The sequence below is a fragment of the Engraulis encrasicolus genome, chromosome 14, assembly GCF_034702125.1.
Source record: "Engraulis encrasicolus isolate BLACKSEA-1 chromosome 14, IST_EnEncr_1.0, whole genome shotgun sequence".
In the NCBI taxonomy this organism is placed as follows: domain Eukaryota; kingdom Metazoa; phylum Chordata; class Actinopteri; order Clupeiformes; family Engraulidae; genus Engraulis; species Engraulis encrasicolus.
The window spans coordinates 6,284,428-6,303,126 of NC_085870.1; the positions used below are offsets into that span (position 1 = coordinate 6,284,428).

The 18,699-nt window shown below is 39.3% G+C and overlaps 1 protein-coding gene and 1 pseudogene across 1 annotated transcript; both read right to left on the reverse strand.

Annotated features, from left to right (window-relative positions):
* Positions 1-1,384: 1,384 nt before the first annotated feature.
* On the reverse strand, positions 1,385-2,020 carry LOC134462962 (transcription factor HES-4-A-like; annotated as a pseudogene).
* A 3,465-nt stretch (positions 2,021-5,485) lies between these two features.
* On the reverse strand, positions 5,486-6,077 carry LOC134462963 (transcription factor HES-5-like). Its single transcript, XM_063216230.1, has 2 exons — positions 6,015-6,077; positions 5,486-5,899 (listed from the first exon to the last, which is right to left on the reverse strand). The coding sequence occupies exons 1-2, from the start codon at positions 6,075-6,077 to the stop codon at positions 5,486-5,488; spliced, it is 477 nt and encodes a 158-aa protein (XP_063072300.1).
* Positions 6,078-18,699: the final 12,622 nt, after the last annotated feature.

Below are 18,699 nucleotides of genomic sequence, written 5' to 3' on the forward strand. Positions count from 1 at the left end.
GTGCGTGCGTGTGTGCGTGTGTGTGTGTGTGTGTGTTTGGTGTGTGTGCGCGTCAGAGGTCTATAACTTTTTACAGTAATACAGTCCATCCTTCAGTGGAATTTAATAAAACAGGGTTGAGGCACCAGGTGTCACATGCCTGGCTAGCTGGCATAGAGCTTTGCATAGGTGAGGAAAATAAGATTTTTCATTCAGTACCATCATTTTACCAACAGAAGATGCTGAATTCTTCTTCTTACCAGCAGTCAAAATCCCAATTACACCTACAGTATCATGTCCCTATGCCACTCTTTATTATTTCGCCAGGTATTTTAATTTTGTTGAGAATCCCTCAGATTGAGATAGAGTAGCATATGAGTAGCTGTCAGCTGTTTTCACATTTTTTCACGTTTCAGAGTATTTCTGAAAAGGTGTGTTGATTGAGAAATTACAGTAAGAAGAACAAAGTCAAATGTAGTGTGTTGAGAAAGGAGTTTTATTCAATCTCCTGCTTCAGTGAAGCAAACAATAATTTCTTGCTTAAGTGAAACAAGCATTTAGCATGAGTGAACATGTTCTTCAAAAGCAGAACAATTGTGTTGACATTAGATCAGTAGTCTCTTCACAGAAACAAATTAACATGTCTTTATGAAAGACACTGGGAGCTACATATAGGCAAAAGCTTTTCATTGTTACAGCATCAAAGCATTGTTCGAAAAGTAGCAGTCTTTAAAATGACTTTACATTTTGTTTTCTTAAATATTGAGAAAGTGTAATATATCTTGATACCAGATATGCTATCATTACAAATGATCAAAATTAAGCCATAAAAAGAACAATACATAACATGTGTTCATAGTTACAGTCAAAATAAAACAATTATCATGTAAAATCATGACAATTAAATATGTATTCCTTAATAAGGAACATTTTTCATACAACCATAACAAAATTTCATAGAAACAACTATCTTGATATTGAATAGCAACAATATAGGAAGATCATTTTGATATTGCATAGCAACATGGAGGAAGTAAACAATAGGCTATGGCTGACTATTATCAGCTCTGCTTTGCATTTTCCCATCTGGAAACATATTAAACTTCTTTTCATTGAAAAGGAGAAATAACTCATTCACAGGAATCAACAAAGTTCATCTTTTGAGTGAGAAAGGTCTTCATAAGTTCAGTTTCAACGTCACTGTACGTGGTGTATCAGGGCCTCATAAAGTAAACAATATGGCTGACTATTATCAGCTCTCCTTTGAAAGTTTCCATCTGGAAACTTATTAAACGTCTTTTCATTGAAAAGTGGAAATAACTGCTGCATTCACAGGAATCAACAAAGTGCATCTTTTGAAGAGGGAAGGTCTTCATGAGTTCAATGTGAACTTCACTGTAGTGTTCTACCAAGGCCTCCAGGGGGAGCTCCCGGTTGGAATGTTCTCTTTGCCCAGCGGGTGCAGGTCAAACACTCTGGCCTGGGACAGGACTGACTCCTCCATGGCTTCTTTGGAGGATATCTTCAGGGTCTGCAAGTGGTTCAGCACAGCTCCATGGGAGTGTGTCTGAGCTCCATTCTTTGACAGGGAATTGACAACCTCTTGGGTGGGAAATCCCACATTAGGGGAGGAAAAAGTATTTTTCTGGAGTTGTTTCAGCAGGCAAACGGTCATCTCCAGGATGTCCGCTTTCTCCAGCTTGGACTCGGGCTGCTGGTTCAGGAGCTGTGGACCCAGGAGAGCCTTCAGTTCCTCAATGCAGTTGTTGATGCGATCTCTACGCAACTTCTCCACAATTGGTTTTCTCAGCTGCAAAGATGAAGAAGGCACCATTAATACATATGTTCAGTCAACTATTTCATTGTAAAATATACAACAAAATGATATCAATTTTAAGAGAGGTCAAAGTTCTACTATTTACCTTGTGGGAAAGACTCATTTAGTCATTTGGGTGGTCTGCTGTAGTGGTGATTGTTGGAGCCATAGCTGCAGCTGTAGTAGATCTCTCTGTAGAGTGAATCTGATCAGAGCTGGCTTCATATCCCCTATTTATACTCCCAAATCTCCATGTGAATGTGTGGGTCTTGGGCTGGTTGGAGTTTCTCACAGTCAGTAGCCAATGGCTGAGCTGCAGAGGACAATGAGGAGTGTGGAGGTCAAAGGTCAAACCTCAGGGGAACAGGTGCTGGGTTGGGGTGATGGAGAGAGACCCACAGAGCCACTGTGTGGATGTGGGAAAGGACTGGCCCTGAGAGGAGACTTAATCTGATGCCTGATACTGGGGTTAGGCATGCCCACACAAGTCATGGCACATGCCATTCTCACTACTGCACACACTTCTGAAACTGCCGCCTCAGGTAATGCAGTGAGTTATTCCACAGTAGCATGTAGGCCTATGTATGTAAAAATACAGTTGCACAGGAGTTTGATCTGAAATTAAGACAAGGATGTTATTTAGTGTTATCCAAAGAAACACGGTTCGGCAAAGGACCCGGGCCGGGAATCGAACCCAGGTCAGCCACATAGACGAGAGCCGTACTGATTGGCCACGGCATGCAGGGCCAGTTCAGTCGCATTGAAACGACATACAGTATTCTAAGGATGCAAGAACATGTAGGCTACAGGTATAATATGGATAAGGATTATATACTGAATAAAATGGTGCCGATTGCATGGTTAAAAAATGATAGGCCTGCTTTCATTTGAGAATGGATTTTATTTTCATGTATTCTATAATGTATATACAATCCAACCCAGTGGAGAACTAGAGTTATAGTGTGAAAGATGTCACCATCATGGCGTTACAGAATTTCATTAAAGCAGCGCGTGCCTTTTCCCCTGTGGATGGGTCAAGTTCTCCGGAGGGACTATTGATATTTGAGACCAAACTACTGAGAGTCTCCTCTCTGAGCTTTCCCACACTCTGCCCATTGACAAGAGCCTCCAGTGAACAATAGAAGTGTGCCTTGATCATGGCAGGCCATCTGTAGGGGAGCCATACCTAGTACATGACTTCTGGCTTAAACATGTCACTGATGATGTTTCTTTCTTTCTTTCTTTCTTTCTTTCTTTCTTTTTTTCCCCTTTTTTTTTTTTTTTTACTGCTTTTCAAATTGTGTAAAATAACATTGGAGACAGTTCTCAAGCCCAAGGATCAAACTAGTTTGTTTGAGTCCTGCATTAGGTGTTTCAAATTATATTTGACCTCAGAAGAAAAAAAAGAGGAAAAGACACATGTGCATTGTCTCCAAACACGATCAGTAGTAGCCTAATAGCAAATGGAAATAGATATATGAATGTTTAAAGTATGAATCTGTATTTATGTTAGTTCCACAAATAAAACTTGCTACTTTTCTAATAAATACTCCAAAACAGCTCTAAGCATCTGTCTACTGACCAATGGGAGGTGTGTGAGAGAGTCCAACACGCTTTCCCACACTCTCTCCATTCACTTGTCTTCAATGGAGCGACAATAGGAGTGTGTCTCATTACCATATTAGAAAAGATGTTCACCCTTCTGACAAGTTTAATGCTGTGGTGTTCCTGGTAACTTATTGACATGAAATTATATGAAAGTGAAATCTCATTCAAAGAATTGTCAAAAATGATAATCCTGAATTTAAATATGTGAGACAAATAATAACACATTTTAATATCTGACACAACATTCCAAGCATTGGTGGTGTGGTTTTTACTATCCGCATGTGGTACATAGAAAATCATCCAATATCTTGGCAAAGCTTGAGTGCTACCCTGTCCCAAATGTAAAGCCTCCAGACTGTGTTTCTGGTTGGACTGGGGTATTTTGGAGTAGGCCTATGTATTTTGAGTGTCCATTATTGATGTTGTTGTACAGTAGTTCTTGTTTAACTTTAATACTGTTTTGTCACTGTGCTGAAGTTCAGAATCACAGTAGGCCTAAATGCCAAGGTTACTCATCTGCAAGAGGAATGTATGGATGTTTTGAAGTGCCAAGTACAATAGCATACAGTAACTGGGAAACCTGGAGCATATGTGTCCATGTGCGCCATCATCTTGGCTACTGTTCAAAGTTGGAAGTCTAACGTTTTTCGCAATCAGAAGCCAGTGGTTGTATAGAGCTGCCACATGCTGGATTCTCCCATTGCTGGGGGACAATGGTCAAACCTCAGGGGAACAGGTGCTGAGTTGGGGTGATGGACAGAGACCCAGAGAGGCACTGTGTGGATGTGGGAAAGGACTGACCTTGAGAGGAGACCCAATTTGATGGGGCAAGGCATGCTGACAGAGGACACACCCCTCAATACTGTACACAATTTTAGTATCAGAATGCGCTAAGTGCAGCATACCAGAGCTGTCTTTCGTGCTTAAGAAAATACACAGATATATAATTTGGTAAATGATTCAAATCTGTGGCGTCATTTAGGTCACTTGGCATTTTAACTGGCAACCATGTCTGATACTGGTCTTAAATTATGTGAGTAATGTTGATGGTCATATGTGCAAACAGTGCTGACAGTGGCAGCTTTGAATTCTTCATTGGCAGATTATGCATCATGAGGATTCTTAGTCATGTTTAAGTCAAGTAGGATGAAATGTTGAATGGAATGACAGACAACGGGACTTGGAAATCATTTTCAATATATTTATTGCAGATTCTGCAACACCAGAAGGAAATTGGACATCCAAACAAATTTGATCACATACAGTACATAGTCCTTAATGTTTGTCATCAAATCAATCACACTATCTCTCCATTGAGGATATAATGTCTCTCACAACTCAGTCTTTACAAAAGACATCAGTAACATTTTACACTGGCTTCATATGACACCAATTATGTGTCTCAAGAACACCTTTGCGTTAAAGGCAACAATTAGTTTCTTAAATATTAAGAAAAGGGAATATGTCTCATTTATCTGAGATCTTGGGATCCAGTCATTACCGAACATGACTAACAAAGCTTTACATTAAGCTTATGAAGGAAATGAAAATCACAACATTTCACAGAAACAATATTAGCTGACAATTTGTCAGATCACAACCTTAAAATAATGTCAACATTGTTGAGAATATATTCATGCTGTCCTCTTCAAAGACATACGTTTTTCTGCATTAATAAAACTCATTTAAAAATGAATACAGAAGAAATGGTCACATATTTAAAATAACATTTAAAAATAATCATAGAACTGATCTTAAATTATAATGGAATTTCTATTAGATGCTTCAATTTGAAATCAGGAAGGTCACATTTTAAAATATGGGCATATCTTCACAGAAGACTAGCAGCCTATTTCACCAGAAATAGTAATTATCTCTTTTGTGTATAAGTAAAAGCCAGATATGTCTTCGCAGAAGACAATATTTTGCATGAATTGCAAAAAAAGCCTTTTCTCATGGAAAAGAAAAATGTTCTCTTTTGAAGTAAAGAAGTTGAATACTCTGCATACAGAGACGCATAGTGTCTTTCAGCTTGCATCCTCAGCCAATATGGCCAAGTGCCAGTCTAAGGGATGTAGTGCTCTACCACGGCCTCCAGGGGGAGCCCTTGGATGGTTTCTTGTCCTTCCCCAGAACAGTAGAACTCAGCTGACAGAGGACCATATCCTCTCTGCTCCACTCATCGCTGGGTGGGTGTAGGGATGTCTTGAACTGGGCCAGCAGGTTTGCATGGGACTGTGTCTTGAAAGAGTCCTTAGACAGGAAGTGAACGGTCTCTTCAGCACACCTTGAGTAACCTTGGCTGGCCGCAGATGGGGCTTTCTTTTGCTGGAGATGTCGTCTCAGGAGGCAAACGGTCATCTCCAGGATGTCGGCTTTCTCCAGCTTGGACTCGGGCTGCTGGTTCAGGAGCTGTGGACCCAGGAGAGCCTTCAGTTCCTCAATGTAGTTGTTGATGCGATCTCTACGCAACTTCTCCACAATTGGTTTTCTCAGCTGCAAAGATGAAGAGTCACCATTAATACATTTGTTCTTTAACTTGGCTGATTTAAGTGACATTTATAAAGAGACTGATGTCAATATTAAGATAAGTCAAAGTTCTGCTATTTACCTTGTGGGAAAGACTCATGTAGTCCTTTGAGTGTTCTGCTGTAGAGGTGAATGTTGGAGCCATCGCTGCAGCAGTAGTAGATCTCTCTGTAGAGTGAATCTGATCACTACTGGCTTCATGTCCCCTATTTATACTCCCAAATCTCCATGTGAATGTGTGGGTCTTGGGCTGGTTGGAGTTTCTCACAGTCACTAGCCAATGGCTGAGCGGCAGAGGACAATGAGGAGTGTGGAGCTGCCACATGCTGGATTCTCCCATTGCTGGGGGACAATGGTCAAACCTCAGGGGAACAGGTGCTGGGTTGGGAAGAGCCACTGTGTGGATGTGGGAAAGGAGTGACCCTGACTGGAGATTTAATCTGATGCCTGATGCTGGGGTCAGGCATGCTGACACAAGTTACGGCACATGTCATAGGCTACTCATCACTGCACACACTTCTGAAACTGCCGCCTCAAATAACAATGCAGTTATTCCACAGTATCATTTATTTATGTAAAAATCACAATTGCACACAGGAATTTGATCTGAAATCAAGACAAAGATGTTACTTGGTTTCCTAAGTTAGATGGTTCATCGTTGTATTCATCGCATGTTCCCATTCATTCCCATACATATTGTAAGATCTCACAATAAACAACAGGGGGTGAATGATGGAGAACATTCTGTTTAAAAGTGTTGGAGACTCCAAATGAAGCAGATATCCCCTGTCCTGTCACTGGTGAAGTGGCCAATGTGATTTCCCACAATAAGATGCTTCTGTGTTCTGATATTGTATGTTAAATGCTTAAAACACCTTTCATTCATGAGTAATGTTTAGGACTTGCAGTAACTTTGGCAGTTCAGTCACATTGAAACGCCATTCTGAGGATGCAAGAGTATGTATAATATGGATAAGGATTATGTACCGAATGAAATGGTGCTGATTGCATGTTAAATCATAGGCCTGCTTTACCAGATTTGCATGTATTCTGTAATGTCTTGATATCCAATCCGACCCAGTGGAGAACTAGAGTGGAAGATGTCATGTCACCATCACAGTGTTACAGAATTTCATTAAAGCAGCGTGTGCCTTTTCCCCTGTGGATGGGTCAAATTCTCCGGTGGGACTATGGATGTTTGTGACCAAGCTACTGAGAGTCTCCTCTCTAGGCTTTCCCACACTCTGCCCATTGACAAGTCTCCATGAACAATAGAAGTGTGCCTTGACCATGGCAGGCCATCTGTAGGGGAGCCATGCCTAATGAGGGCCTCAGGCAAATACGTCACTGATTACAGATTTTTACTGTTTAAATTCTGTTCAAATTGTGGAATCAATTTTGGAAATTTTCTTTTTTTATAGCCACAACATCAACAGGCTCGTTTCAGTTCTTCATGAGGTTTTTCAAATAATTTTCCTCAACAAGGAGTAATAGTTGAGAGGATATAAACAAATAAAAAACAACTCCAAAGTAGAGTAAGCCTGTATTTTGACAATTGTAGTCGGAAACTCAATGTGAGTATATTGATATGAATTTTGAAAAAAAAAAGCGAAAAAGTAAAAAAGTTGCAGTTCTAAAGCTGTGACATCTGAGCATCTGTCTGCTGACCAATGGGAAGTCTGTGAGAGAGTCCAGCACACTTTCCCACACTCTCTCCATTCACTTGTCTTCAATGGAGCGACAAAAGGAGTGTGTCTCATTACCATATTAGAAAAGATGTTCACCCTTCTGACAGATTGAATGCTGTTGTGTTCCTGGTAACTTATTGACATGAAATGATATGAAAGAGAAATCTCATTCAAGGAAATGTCAAAAATTATAATCACAAATAATAACACATTTTAATATCTGACACAACATTCCAAGCATTGGTGGTGTGGTTTTTACTATCCGCATGTGGTACATAGAAAATCATCCAATATCTTGGCAAAGCTTGAGTGCTACCCTGTTCCATATGTAAAGCCTCCAGACTGGGGTATTTTGGAGTAGGCCTATGTATTTTGAGTGTCCATTATTGATTTTGTTGTACAGTAGTTCTTGTTTAACTTCAATAGGGTTTTGTCACTGTGCTGAAGTTCAGAATCACATTAGGCCTAAATGCCAAGGTTACTCATGTGCAAGAGGAACGTATGGATGTTTTAAAGTGCCAAGTACAATAGCATACGGTAACTGGGAAACCTGAAGTAAATGTGTCCATGTGCGCCATCATCTTGGCTACTGTTCAAAGTTGGAAGTCTAAAATTTTTCACAATCAGAAGCCAGTGGTTGTATGGAGCTGCCACACGCTGGATTCTCCCATTGCTGGGGGACAATGGTCAAACCTCAGGGGAACAGGTGCTGGGTTGGGGTGATGGAGAGAGACACACAGAGCCACTGTGTGGATGTGGGAAAGGACTCACCCTGAGAGGAGACTTAATCTGATGGAGTCAGGCGTGCTGACAGGGACACACCAGTTTCATTACCCCACATAAGAAAAGCTTCTTTTTATCCCTCTTCCTTCCACATGAGCGTAGCAACATTCCACATCTTTAAGTTAGTGACATAAACAGAGGTTCTCATTCAAACCTGAAGAAAATGTCCAAAAACACAATGGAATACATTTTCAAAGGGCTCATGCTCTTACGGTCAAATGCTCTAGAATCATACAGCTACAAGTACACAATATTGTCGGATTCAGTAATGGAACAAGTATAATAATTCAAGGTTAGAAGTGTTTTGTATAGCATCTGTTACTTCTGTTTTTTGCTCTTCTTGCCCTATGTGAGAAATATTTTGTCACTCACCACCTTAAATGATTTTCACTGAGGTTTCCCAAAAGTTTATCTCTAAACTGGGGCCTTGTTGGGGCATATCCTTTGGATAGTGTCCTGAGCTCAGACCACAGGGGACAGGTGTTGGGATGTGGGTAATGAAAAAAGACTGACTGACTTGATGTGGAAAAGCTAAGAGGATCATCTGCAATAGGCCTAGAATGCCAGGATCAGTTCCACCACAGTGGTATAAAGTAAAAGAACTCTTACAGATGGAATTACAACGTGGTATAATATTACTCGGTTTCAACTTTGTAATATCATACCACTAGTGTTGTAATTAAATCTACTTCGACTTCATACAACTCTGAGCTCCACTATGTGTTTTCACTATGTATATGTTTTCATTAAGAGTTTTTAATTTAAAAAAAGTATCCGTGAATATTTTCAATACTATGACCACCTCGAGCATTAAAGATTCTGGAAGAAAGTGACATAACCCCTGGAAGGCCCTATGTCCTCTCATTGGATTCAAAGATAGCCCTTGTGAATTGTCAACAGATTTAACAATGTTCTTCCTGTCTTTTTTTGCATGGCAAAACCTTCATAGCTCATGGCTTTTGTGTGGCAGTAATAGGTCAGCTCTTTTCTTTTTTCACTAAGCAGATATCATGACATCACAGTCACATTTTGGAGGGAAAGCTGTTGATTGGCTGGGGACTCATCAGAGATTTGAAAGTAAACAAGTCGGTTACACAGTGAAGCATGAGGAAAATAGGCCTACTGCACAATTGCTAGCACATCTTGGAATGATGTTTTGAAATCTTGCTTTCTCATCCTGTATAACACTGCTCTTCAACCTTTGAAAACAATAAAGCCTACACTGTTATAGGACATTTCATAGTCCTTGAAGTAATGTGGAATATAAAGGCTTATCATGACGCATTTACCAGCAAAGAAGATTAGATTACTGGATGATACTTTAGGATACAATCCAAACACCATGTTCAACCATCCATAAACCTGAGTTACAGAATCTTTGTCTATCCCCCTGAAAGCCTGCGAGAGAGTCCAGCACGCTTTCCCACACTCTCTCCATTCACTTGTCTTCAATGGAGCAACAATAGGAGTGTGTCATATTGCACAGCATCAGTGAAAGAATGTTAACAGACCGCCATCCAGCTGTCTTTCACTCAGCCAAACATCTGCGTCTCTAGCTGAACTTGCTTGAGAAATTCAAAGCAAATATTTCAATAGGAAAAACACTCTGATCCAGCTTTTATTGTGTATTTTTTTGTATTGTTGTGCCACACACCCTGGATACAGCAGTTTTGTTTGCATTGCTCTCTTACTATCAACCCCAAAAGATTACTTTTGCTAAATTGAGAGTACAATCCTCAACACACCTGGAATAATGATTTGTGCACAAAGGGGACAGTTGTCCCAGGCCCATGGACAGAATTGTGTTCTCATTGCATTGTATGTATTGGGTGGGGGCCCCTTTCAGATGACTTTGTCCTGGGCCCAGTCAAAGCTGACAGCGGGCCCGTAGTAACATAATGTAATGTAATATAGCCTATATCCTAAAATAGGTCTTGCCTCTGCTTTCTGCAGAAAGATAATTTACTGTAAATTGAAACACTGCCTCATATGAAAGTGGGTCTAAAGAAGAAGAGGAGAACAGGAAATCCACAATCACCTCTGCAGCTCAGGCCTGCTCTGTGCAACTCAACCACACACGCAACCTGACCTGCTGCTTTCTGTTATGGACCTCACATGATGGGCATATAAGTATTATCTGAATATTGTGAATGTAATTTTGGCATTGAAATAAAATGCATACAGGTACTTGGGCACAGGCCTACAGAGGACTTGTAGAGAGCATCCTCACCTCAGGCATCACTGACAACACCATGTAGGCTGAAGTGAAGTCTCTGAATAAGAGTAATCAAGACTCTGGAGAGGATTATAGGCACAACACTTCCCTCTATTACTATATAATATGTGTACCGTAGCCAGAGGAGAGCAGAAATAATCTTTTAAGACCCAGACCATCCAGCTAACTCTCTGCTCAGACACAAGCCAGGAAGCTCAGACAGAAACTACACATTCACATACTGTAGGCCTATACCTGTAGTTGTCAGTCAGGAAAGTCTTTAGGATATCTCTGCCCTACAAAGGCAAAAGACCTTAACATCAATTTTGGTCAAAATTGAGTTAATGTCATTTTTGGGGTATTTCAGACCACCTTTATCATGTGAATAAATATAGTGAGCCAATTTGATTGTGTATCATGTCAAAATAAAGAAAATAGGAAGTTAAGGTAGTTTGCCTTGGTACAGCTCCTTATTTTTCGCCCATGATTCAAAGGCAGAGTAACTTCCAACTGCCATTTTATAAATGTAGCCTTTTATTCAATTTTGATTATATTTTCTTCAGTTTCAAAGTATGTTGTGTATTTATTCATGATATATTAGTCTTTCTACACAGTAATTTGTCTGCCAGGCTGTTTATCTGAACAATATTGAGATATAATGAAATGTAATTCAATGTGATGTACACACATTCCCACCTAATCCTAATCCCACTAAATAGGACATCTAAATGTCATCTATGTAATTTAAAACTGTCATTATGACCAGACCTTGCTTATAGTTTCTTATAACATTTATAATTAAAGTTAAAATGAAAAAAAAAGGGGGAAAATATGGCAGTTACTGCCTTTTGGCTCAGCATGACTCCTCACTGTTGGCCCATGATACAAAGGCAGAATACCTTAACTGCCAAATAACGGTCAAAATTCACATTTGAACTAAATATTTTTTGCTATACATATATATCTCCTTTGACAAAACAGAAACTTTAAAGCCTTTTTTTCAGTTACACACTCTGGTGAGTTAAGGTTCTCTGCCTTTGTAGGCTTATCTGCAAGGCAGGCATAACACATCAACACCACATCGGAGCTAGGCATCCTCAGTAACAAGTTTCAGGACCTGGCCATGCTTCGCATCCGATACAGGTCTTTTGACACTTGGTATTTTTCTGCTAATTGATTACCACTATGTAATGACAAAGTTACAACAAAAGTAATGTGACTAATGAAAAGCTACAATCAAAACTCTAGAATTTTTAACTGCAGGAGTAGCCATACAAAGCCTTGCCATTGTCTATTGCACCCCACCAACCAATAGGCTCATTTAGCTCGAATGGCTTCAAAGCCGTGGAAACATTTGTGGTCAGTAACAGAAAGTCTGACAATAGATACAATAGATGTAATGCAGATGTAAGAGTAAAAAACCAAGCTGAGCTTAAAGCACAGGAAACCCCCAAATGCCCCTAGCACCAGTGTGGTTTAGGCCTCTACTCTCAAAGCACACACGCACACACACAGAAAGTCATTTCTCTCAGTAAACTATTTACATGTCAGATAGTGGAATAATAAGTAAGCCTACCTCTACCAAGCTAGCTGACAGACCTGACAATTTCCAAAAAGGGATAACAGGCTAAATGTGTTAAGCAATGAAGGTATTAAATGCAGTAACGTTAATCTGTTTTAAATCTATAACACAGTATGTGACCATCCATGTAAAAATGACACTGGCTATGAGAATATTCATATTTTCATGCTATCCCATAATAAAGACAGTGGTTGCAGGTTTGCCACAATGAGAAATAAAAACATTCAAATAGTCAGAACGCTATAAAGGACTTTTAGAAAAAGCACATCAAATACCTCCTCTTAATGTATGTTCTCTACAAGTCTTCTGTTGTCCAGTCTTGCACTTTAAATGTCTATATGAGCACTGTCTATGTCCATACTGTCTTATGTCCATGTATGAGTACTGTCTATGTCTATACCGTCTATGTCCTTACCTAGATTAGTCTATGTCTGCATGGGAAAGCAAGAAACGTAATTTCAAATTCTTTGTATGACCAGTGCATGTAAAGAAATTGACAATAAAACCAACTTGAACTTGAACTTGAACTTGAAATAGGGTAATAATTGTGACATTAATTTTGACATTGACTATATTGATTTGTTCAGTGATTGAACAAAATGTTCCTTTTGTTGTGCACCTTAATTAAGATATAAGCTAAGATATAAGATTCGATGTGACTCATAGTTTTTATAATCAAGATGTAGGCCTACCTTCCTTTTTGACGCACCAGATCAAACAGGTCAGTTGTCCCGGGCCCAGAGAGAGCGGGGGCCCTGAATTGGGTCATCATTACATTGTATGTAATGGGTGGGGGTGGGGGTTCAGATGACTTTGTCCTGGGCCCGGGCAAACCTGTCAGCAGCCCTGGTTGTCAGTCAGTAGGCCTATGTGAGATTCCATTCCAAGGCAAATCAGACTTAATCTGCTTCTATTCAAGAACTACAACTAAAACTTTGCCTGCCAAGTACTATAGATTTGTAGTTAGGAAGTCAAAGTCAAAATCAAGTGCCCTGTGTAACATCCAGAGTTATTTAAATCAACATTGTATTGATGGCGATCAATTTTTCTGGCTTTCTGAGTTGTTGTAATACCATACAGCGCTCTTAACCTGTGAAAATGTATGTTGCAAATGTATGTACTATTGCAGGTTCAGTACAATAATTTAAAATCAATTCTAATTCCTCAAGTCGAGACTTAGATATTACTTAACTGTTTGTGATGAGGTCATAATGACAGCACACTAAACATCGTCACCTGCATGGACACTAGGCAGGCAATGGCTTTTACTGAACCACCCTCAGACTTCCACCCTGTGTTCTTTCAAAGACCGCCTCAGCTCATTCACAAACACATGTCACAACAATGGGCATCACAGCTACTACAGTACTTTGTAAGTAAACTTTTATGCATCATACTTCCATTTTCTTGCAAAAAACAAGTGTATATCACAATGTCAATGACTTGTTGATAACTGATGCATTATATAAACATGTCAGTGTAAATGTATTCCTTAGGTCTGTTAAGCTGCCTCCCTACACACCTTGAGGGATGGGGAAAGATAACAATAATGAAAAGACCAGGAGAAGACATCACTCTCAACTGTTCCCGTAATGACCCGATTCCAGATATTGTTTGGATACAATACTGCTCTGATGGGTTGTTTCAGTTCATTACTCAGGAAAACCGTCAGAACTTTACATTCAGCAAGAATAGGAATAAGGAGTGCTTTAATTTAATCATCATCAAAAACATCAATAAGACATGTTTCTACTCTGAGGCAATCCCCAGTTATCCCTATTATACATTTGGACGTACATTCAAAGTAACTACAACAGGTAAGTGTCCCTCCCTTAATTCAGAGCTGATATCAATAAGCTGTAAGTAGTAGGCTACATTGGATCTCTTGTGTATTTGCAGTATTTACAGGAGTACTTTAGATTTAATCACAACAATCAAATGTGACTCCCCCAAATCTACTGAGCTCTAGTATTGCAGTGAATGTATACATAAATATTTCACCCATCACTGACATTGAAGGTCATTGAGGGAAATGTTTCAAAGTGGATTAGTTTTGACAGCAATGGGCTGGCATAGTTTTGCACCTCCACAAAGCACATCAAATCATTATGGACGTTTAATGTGTGAAGACACCATGTTTATAAGTGTTTTAATTACCACAATGGCCGAGACAAGAGTTATTCACTCAACAAGTCAAACATGCGAAGAGCTGAATAGATACAAATAATAGCACAGGATGAGTTGTTCCACTCTGTTGCACAATTGCGCATAATGAACATTTGTTAAATGCTGAATTTAAGTTTTGGACACTAATTGTTAGGGCCCCTTCCCTGATCCACTCAGCAATATTAGATGAGGGAAAACTTTGTGAATGAATAATAGGTATAAATAACCCTTCTGTTGTGTTCGGGTCATTTTTGACCCGTTTCCAAGTTTCAGTTAAAAAAAACACACTTTCCTTTATTTTCTTGGAATGAGGCTTCATCTAATCCCCAGTCACAATCATTTCAACACAAAAAACATATGTTTTATCATTTTAGTACATTTTGAAGGTCCAAAAAAAAAGTCACATCTGTGGTGTTCGGGTCAAAATTGACCCGGCATAGATTTTTGGTTGTTGTATGCATTTCTGAAAAGCTGTTGGTTGCCCTTTGTCTTCAGTTTGGTGATTTATGATGAGAAAAATATATTTCTTGCCTAAACATTTTTTGCCAGCTTTTTCATATTACAAATCCAATATGGCCGCCGGACAGTCCCATACACTACAGTACGTCATATCTCCTGTTGTGAAAGGAGTACAGATGTATTTCTGGTGTCTAGTCTGGTGTTTTCATGGTCAGGGAATTCATTTCTGCATTATATCATGAGAATTTTTGCACATTATTTTGTCCAAAAAACGTATCAAAAATTCATAATGGCACCCAAACATGTAGAACTGGTCTTATACTTTCCATAAAGTTGATGTGGCAATGAGATAATGGTCCATGTTCATAGCATAGTGGATTCAGATGAATAGTGTGACTTTTTTCATGTTCATTGAGGTGTTCATTTCCAATATCTTTGCATTAGATTGGCGGAATAGCTGTGACTCTGACAGAATTGTTATTTTGTATATTTACCACACTAAAATCATATAAATATTGAAAAACACCAAGTCAACATATTTAAACATTGATTTTATGCACTGAAAAACTAATTTAGTTGACATTTGGTCTTTATCCTGCTATAAATCTCTTTGGGTTGGTTTGGATCGAACACATCAAATGTCACTATTGATGATATTTTTTAATATTAGAGAGAAACTAATAAAAGATTTGGGGGTTGTTGTACTCTCATATCAGCTGTAATACATGGACAACATAATCACTAATTGTATCACTTTAGGAGGTATTAATAGTGAATTTATGCAGGTTTTGATAGTTTTGGTCATCAAAAACGATTTGCATAATGTAAGATAAAAGACCTGTAAAGTCAAAAAGATGAATAAATAAAGTAGTATTTCCATGGATATGAATACATACCAAGTTAGCTATGAGATGAAAAACAATATTTGATGAGAACTAGTCTTTTTAGGTAGGCTATTTTATGGCTGAGTTTTGCTATCACGGGTCAAAAATGACCCGAACACCACAGGTGTATGCAGCTCTTGAACACAACACAAGGGTTAAGCTGAATGTAGCATACATCAGTCGTGTAGTGGTAATACAGAATTCCCAATCCTGAAAGGATCCAATGCATATACGGCGTGAACTCATTCTGTGGATACACAATACGATGTGACAAAAGTATGACACATCTCACAGTATTCAGTAAACAGCCTAATGAATGGGGTAGTTGAAAATGTTGGTAGGTCAAGAGTCACTAGGCTACTGATGTAGCCTATAAGGGAAAATGGCTGATGAGGTGCTCCATGTACATTTTGACCAGGAGAGAAGAGAGCAGATATGCTATGTCTCAATGGGCCAATACTGGATAAATAAAAGGAATCAACTTAGTATAAGATAAAATATTTTCTGCCATTAGACGGGTTTGTCTAGTTTCCTACTAACAGCAAGTGTTATGAAAATTGTGTAATCCGACAATCTCTCCAAAGTAATAGTCAAATATACAGTATGTTATTTCAATACATATAGGCAACAGCAGTGATCATATCTGCACTAATCAAGAATAAGGGAAATGAAGGTTCTTACTGTATCTCTGCGCTTCACGCCAACGCGTTATGGTTGCAGCAATCTACATTTTCAAAAGAGGGAGGTGCTTTCAAATAAATGTGGCATTGTAAGACCAGTTACTTGGAAGCATTTTGGGATGGGTGCATGTGTGCTCTGTGATTTGGAAGATGTGGGATTTATCATTGCAGAGGTGTGCGTAACTGTCAACGCATGTTTGATAAATATTAATCTTTTCTACTTGCAAACATTCAAAATTTCACTCGTACTACAGAATTAATGAAGGATTCAAACTGATGATAAATGATGCCCTATGTCTTTTTCATTGTAGAGAGAGGGTGAGGAGGATGCACGCTTTCTGTGAGGCTGCTTGAGAAAAGTAGTACATACAGTTTAAGTTTGAAAGTCTTTTAGTAGTAGTTTGTCATTTGAGTTGCATGACTGAGGCCTGTTTTTTCAGTTTTTTTTTTCATATTTTATATACTCAGCCACATACTGTATGGCCTTTGCAACAAGTTAATGCAATAATGCAATACACTGGAAGGATGATAATAATAATGTAATAATGAAATAGTAGTATAGTTCTATTACTGCTACTATTATTATTACTATTATTGTAACCCTACATTGTCTTCATGATGTGAAATTGCTTTCAGTTATAGGAGTGTGCCAACATCGTAAATGAGCTACAATTATGAAGAGAACAGTGTGTGGTGAAATTAGATAATTTAAATGTAATTGCTTCAAGAATTTATTTGTAAATATATGCTTGCAATAATAATCTATCTTGCCCTTAACACAAACAATCCTTCACCCCAGTTCAGACAAGAACATAGGCTATTGTGAATATGAAAGTGATCTTTCTCGTGGTGTGTGATTTCTCATAAATCTTTTCAGGTCCTACTACTTCGTCTCCACTCTCCTCCCCATCTCCTCCTGAACCTGAGAGTGCTTGTCAGTGTTGGGTGCTGCTGGCCATCTTGTGTCCTTTGTCTGCTCTACTCGCCACCCTCATCTCCACCTGCATCCACTGCTACAGAACAGGTATGGGTTAGAATAGTGTTTCTCAACCGGGGCTCTACAGCCCCCCAGGAGGCGTTGGGGAGCCCTAGAGGGGGGTGTTGAGAAGGATACAAGTGAGAGGGGGTGGTGCTTACTTGGTAAATGCAGGTAAATTCAGGAGGCGATCCTAACAGATACATGTATTAAAAATGTGCATTTGGATGAGAAAGTCCATGGGCTCGAGATGATGTTGAGTAATGAGCAAGGGATTAAGGGACATAAGATGGTTAACGGTAACCCTTGCTGAGTACCTGCCGGTAGCACTCCAGCTTCCCTTTCCTCAGCTGTTCTTTCCTCGACCTGTTTGCTTGAATAGCTGTCATCAGCAACCAGCGCTCCATATTTCACCAGGTCACATAGCATGTAGTAGGAAAGCACCAGTTTTTTAAATGAGATTTTTAGGGCCTCCGCACACCGGTTCTGACAAAGTGCGGAAGCACTGTTCTGCCAACGTTCGATTCCACTGTTTTCAATACAACTCCGCAGTTGTCCTCAGATGTCAGCGTATGTCGGCTGCCGATTACGGCACAGCTCTATTTTGTCGGGGCAGCCCCTTGTTTATCCATGCTCTGTTGGGATGAAAACGACCATTCATTGTTTATAGCACGTCTGTGCCAGTGTGTGGGGGTAACCAAATGTGTCAGAACCTATAGTGCTCCACAGTGCTGTCGGAACTGGTGTGCAGAGGCCCCTAGGCCTCTTATTTAGGGAAGGCAGAAATGTGGAGTCATTTAAGTCTATCGGATATTGGTGATAAAAACAGGAACCACCCCATATATCTGACGAAAAAGGTGGATCTTGTGCATGTCCACCATTTTGAATTTCCAATATTAGACATCTTGGGCCACACGACTTACAGATTGGGAAGACCAGTAGCCTAAATATTAGTTTGGCCTTCTTGGTAAAAAATCACTAGAAGATCACATTTGTGAATGGGCTGCATAGATTTCGAAAATAAATAATTCAATAAACATATTCTACATAAATGTATTTTACTTGCACTTATGGTTGGGGTTAGGTGCAGTGTAGGCCAACATAATTTTACATGTTGATACTGGAGGTGTCAACAATTAATCGATAAATCAACTTTAGTCGATTAAAACATTAATCAATTAAAAAATGATTGCCATTAATCGCCAACTCGGCTGGTGAGAGACCCAGGTGAAATGGGCATGACGAAGTGCGTATGAAGAGGGGTGTGAAGAGTGGGAACATTTCAATCACCCTTGGATTAAGGAATATAAAATAAAACTGAATTGAAAAAAAGC

Bases quoted from the DNA above. Each gene is read 5' to 3' on its own strand.
- LOC134462963 (XM_063216230.1), bottom strand. From the start codon at position 6,077: ATGGCTCCAACATTCACCTCTACAGCAGAACACTCAAAGGACTACATG. The intron at 5,900-6,014 runs GTAAATAGCAGA...TCATCTTTGCAG, and splicing joins ACATGAGTCTTTCCCACAAG to CTGAGAAAACCAATTGTGGA.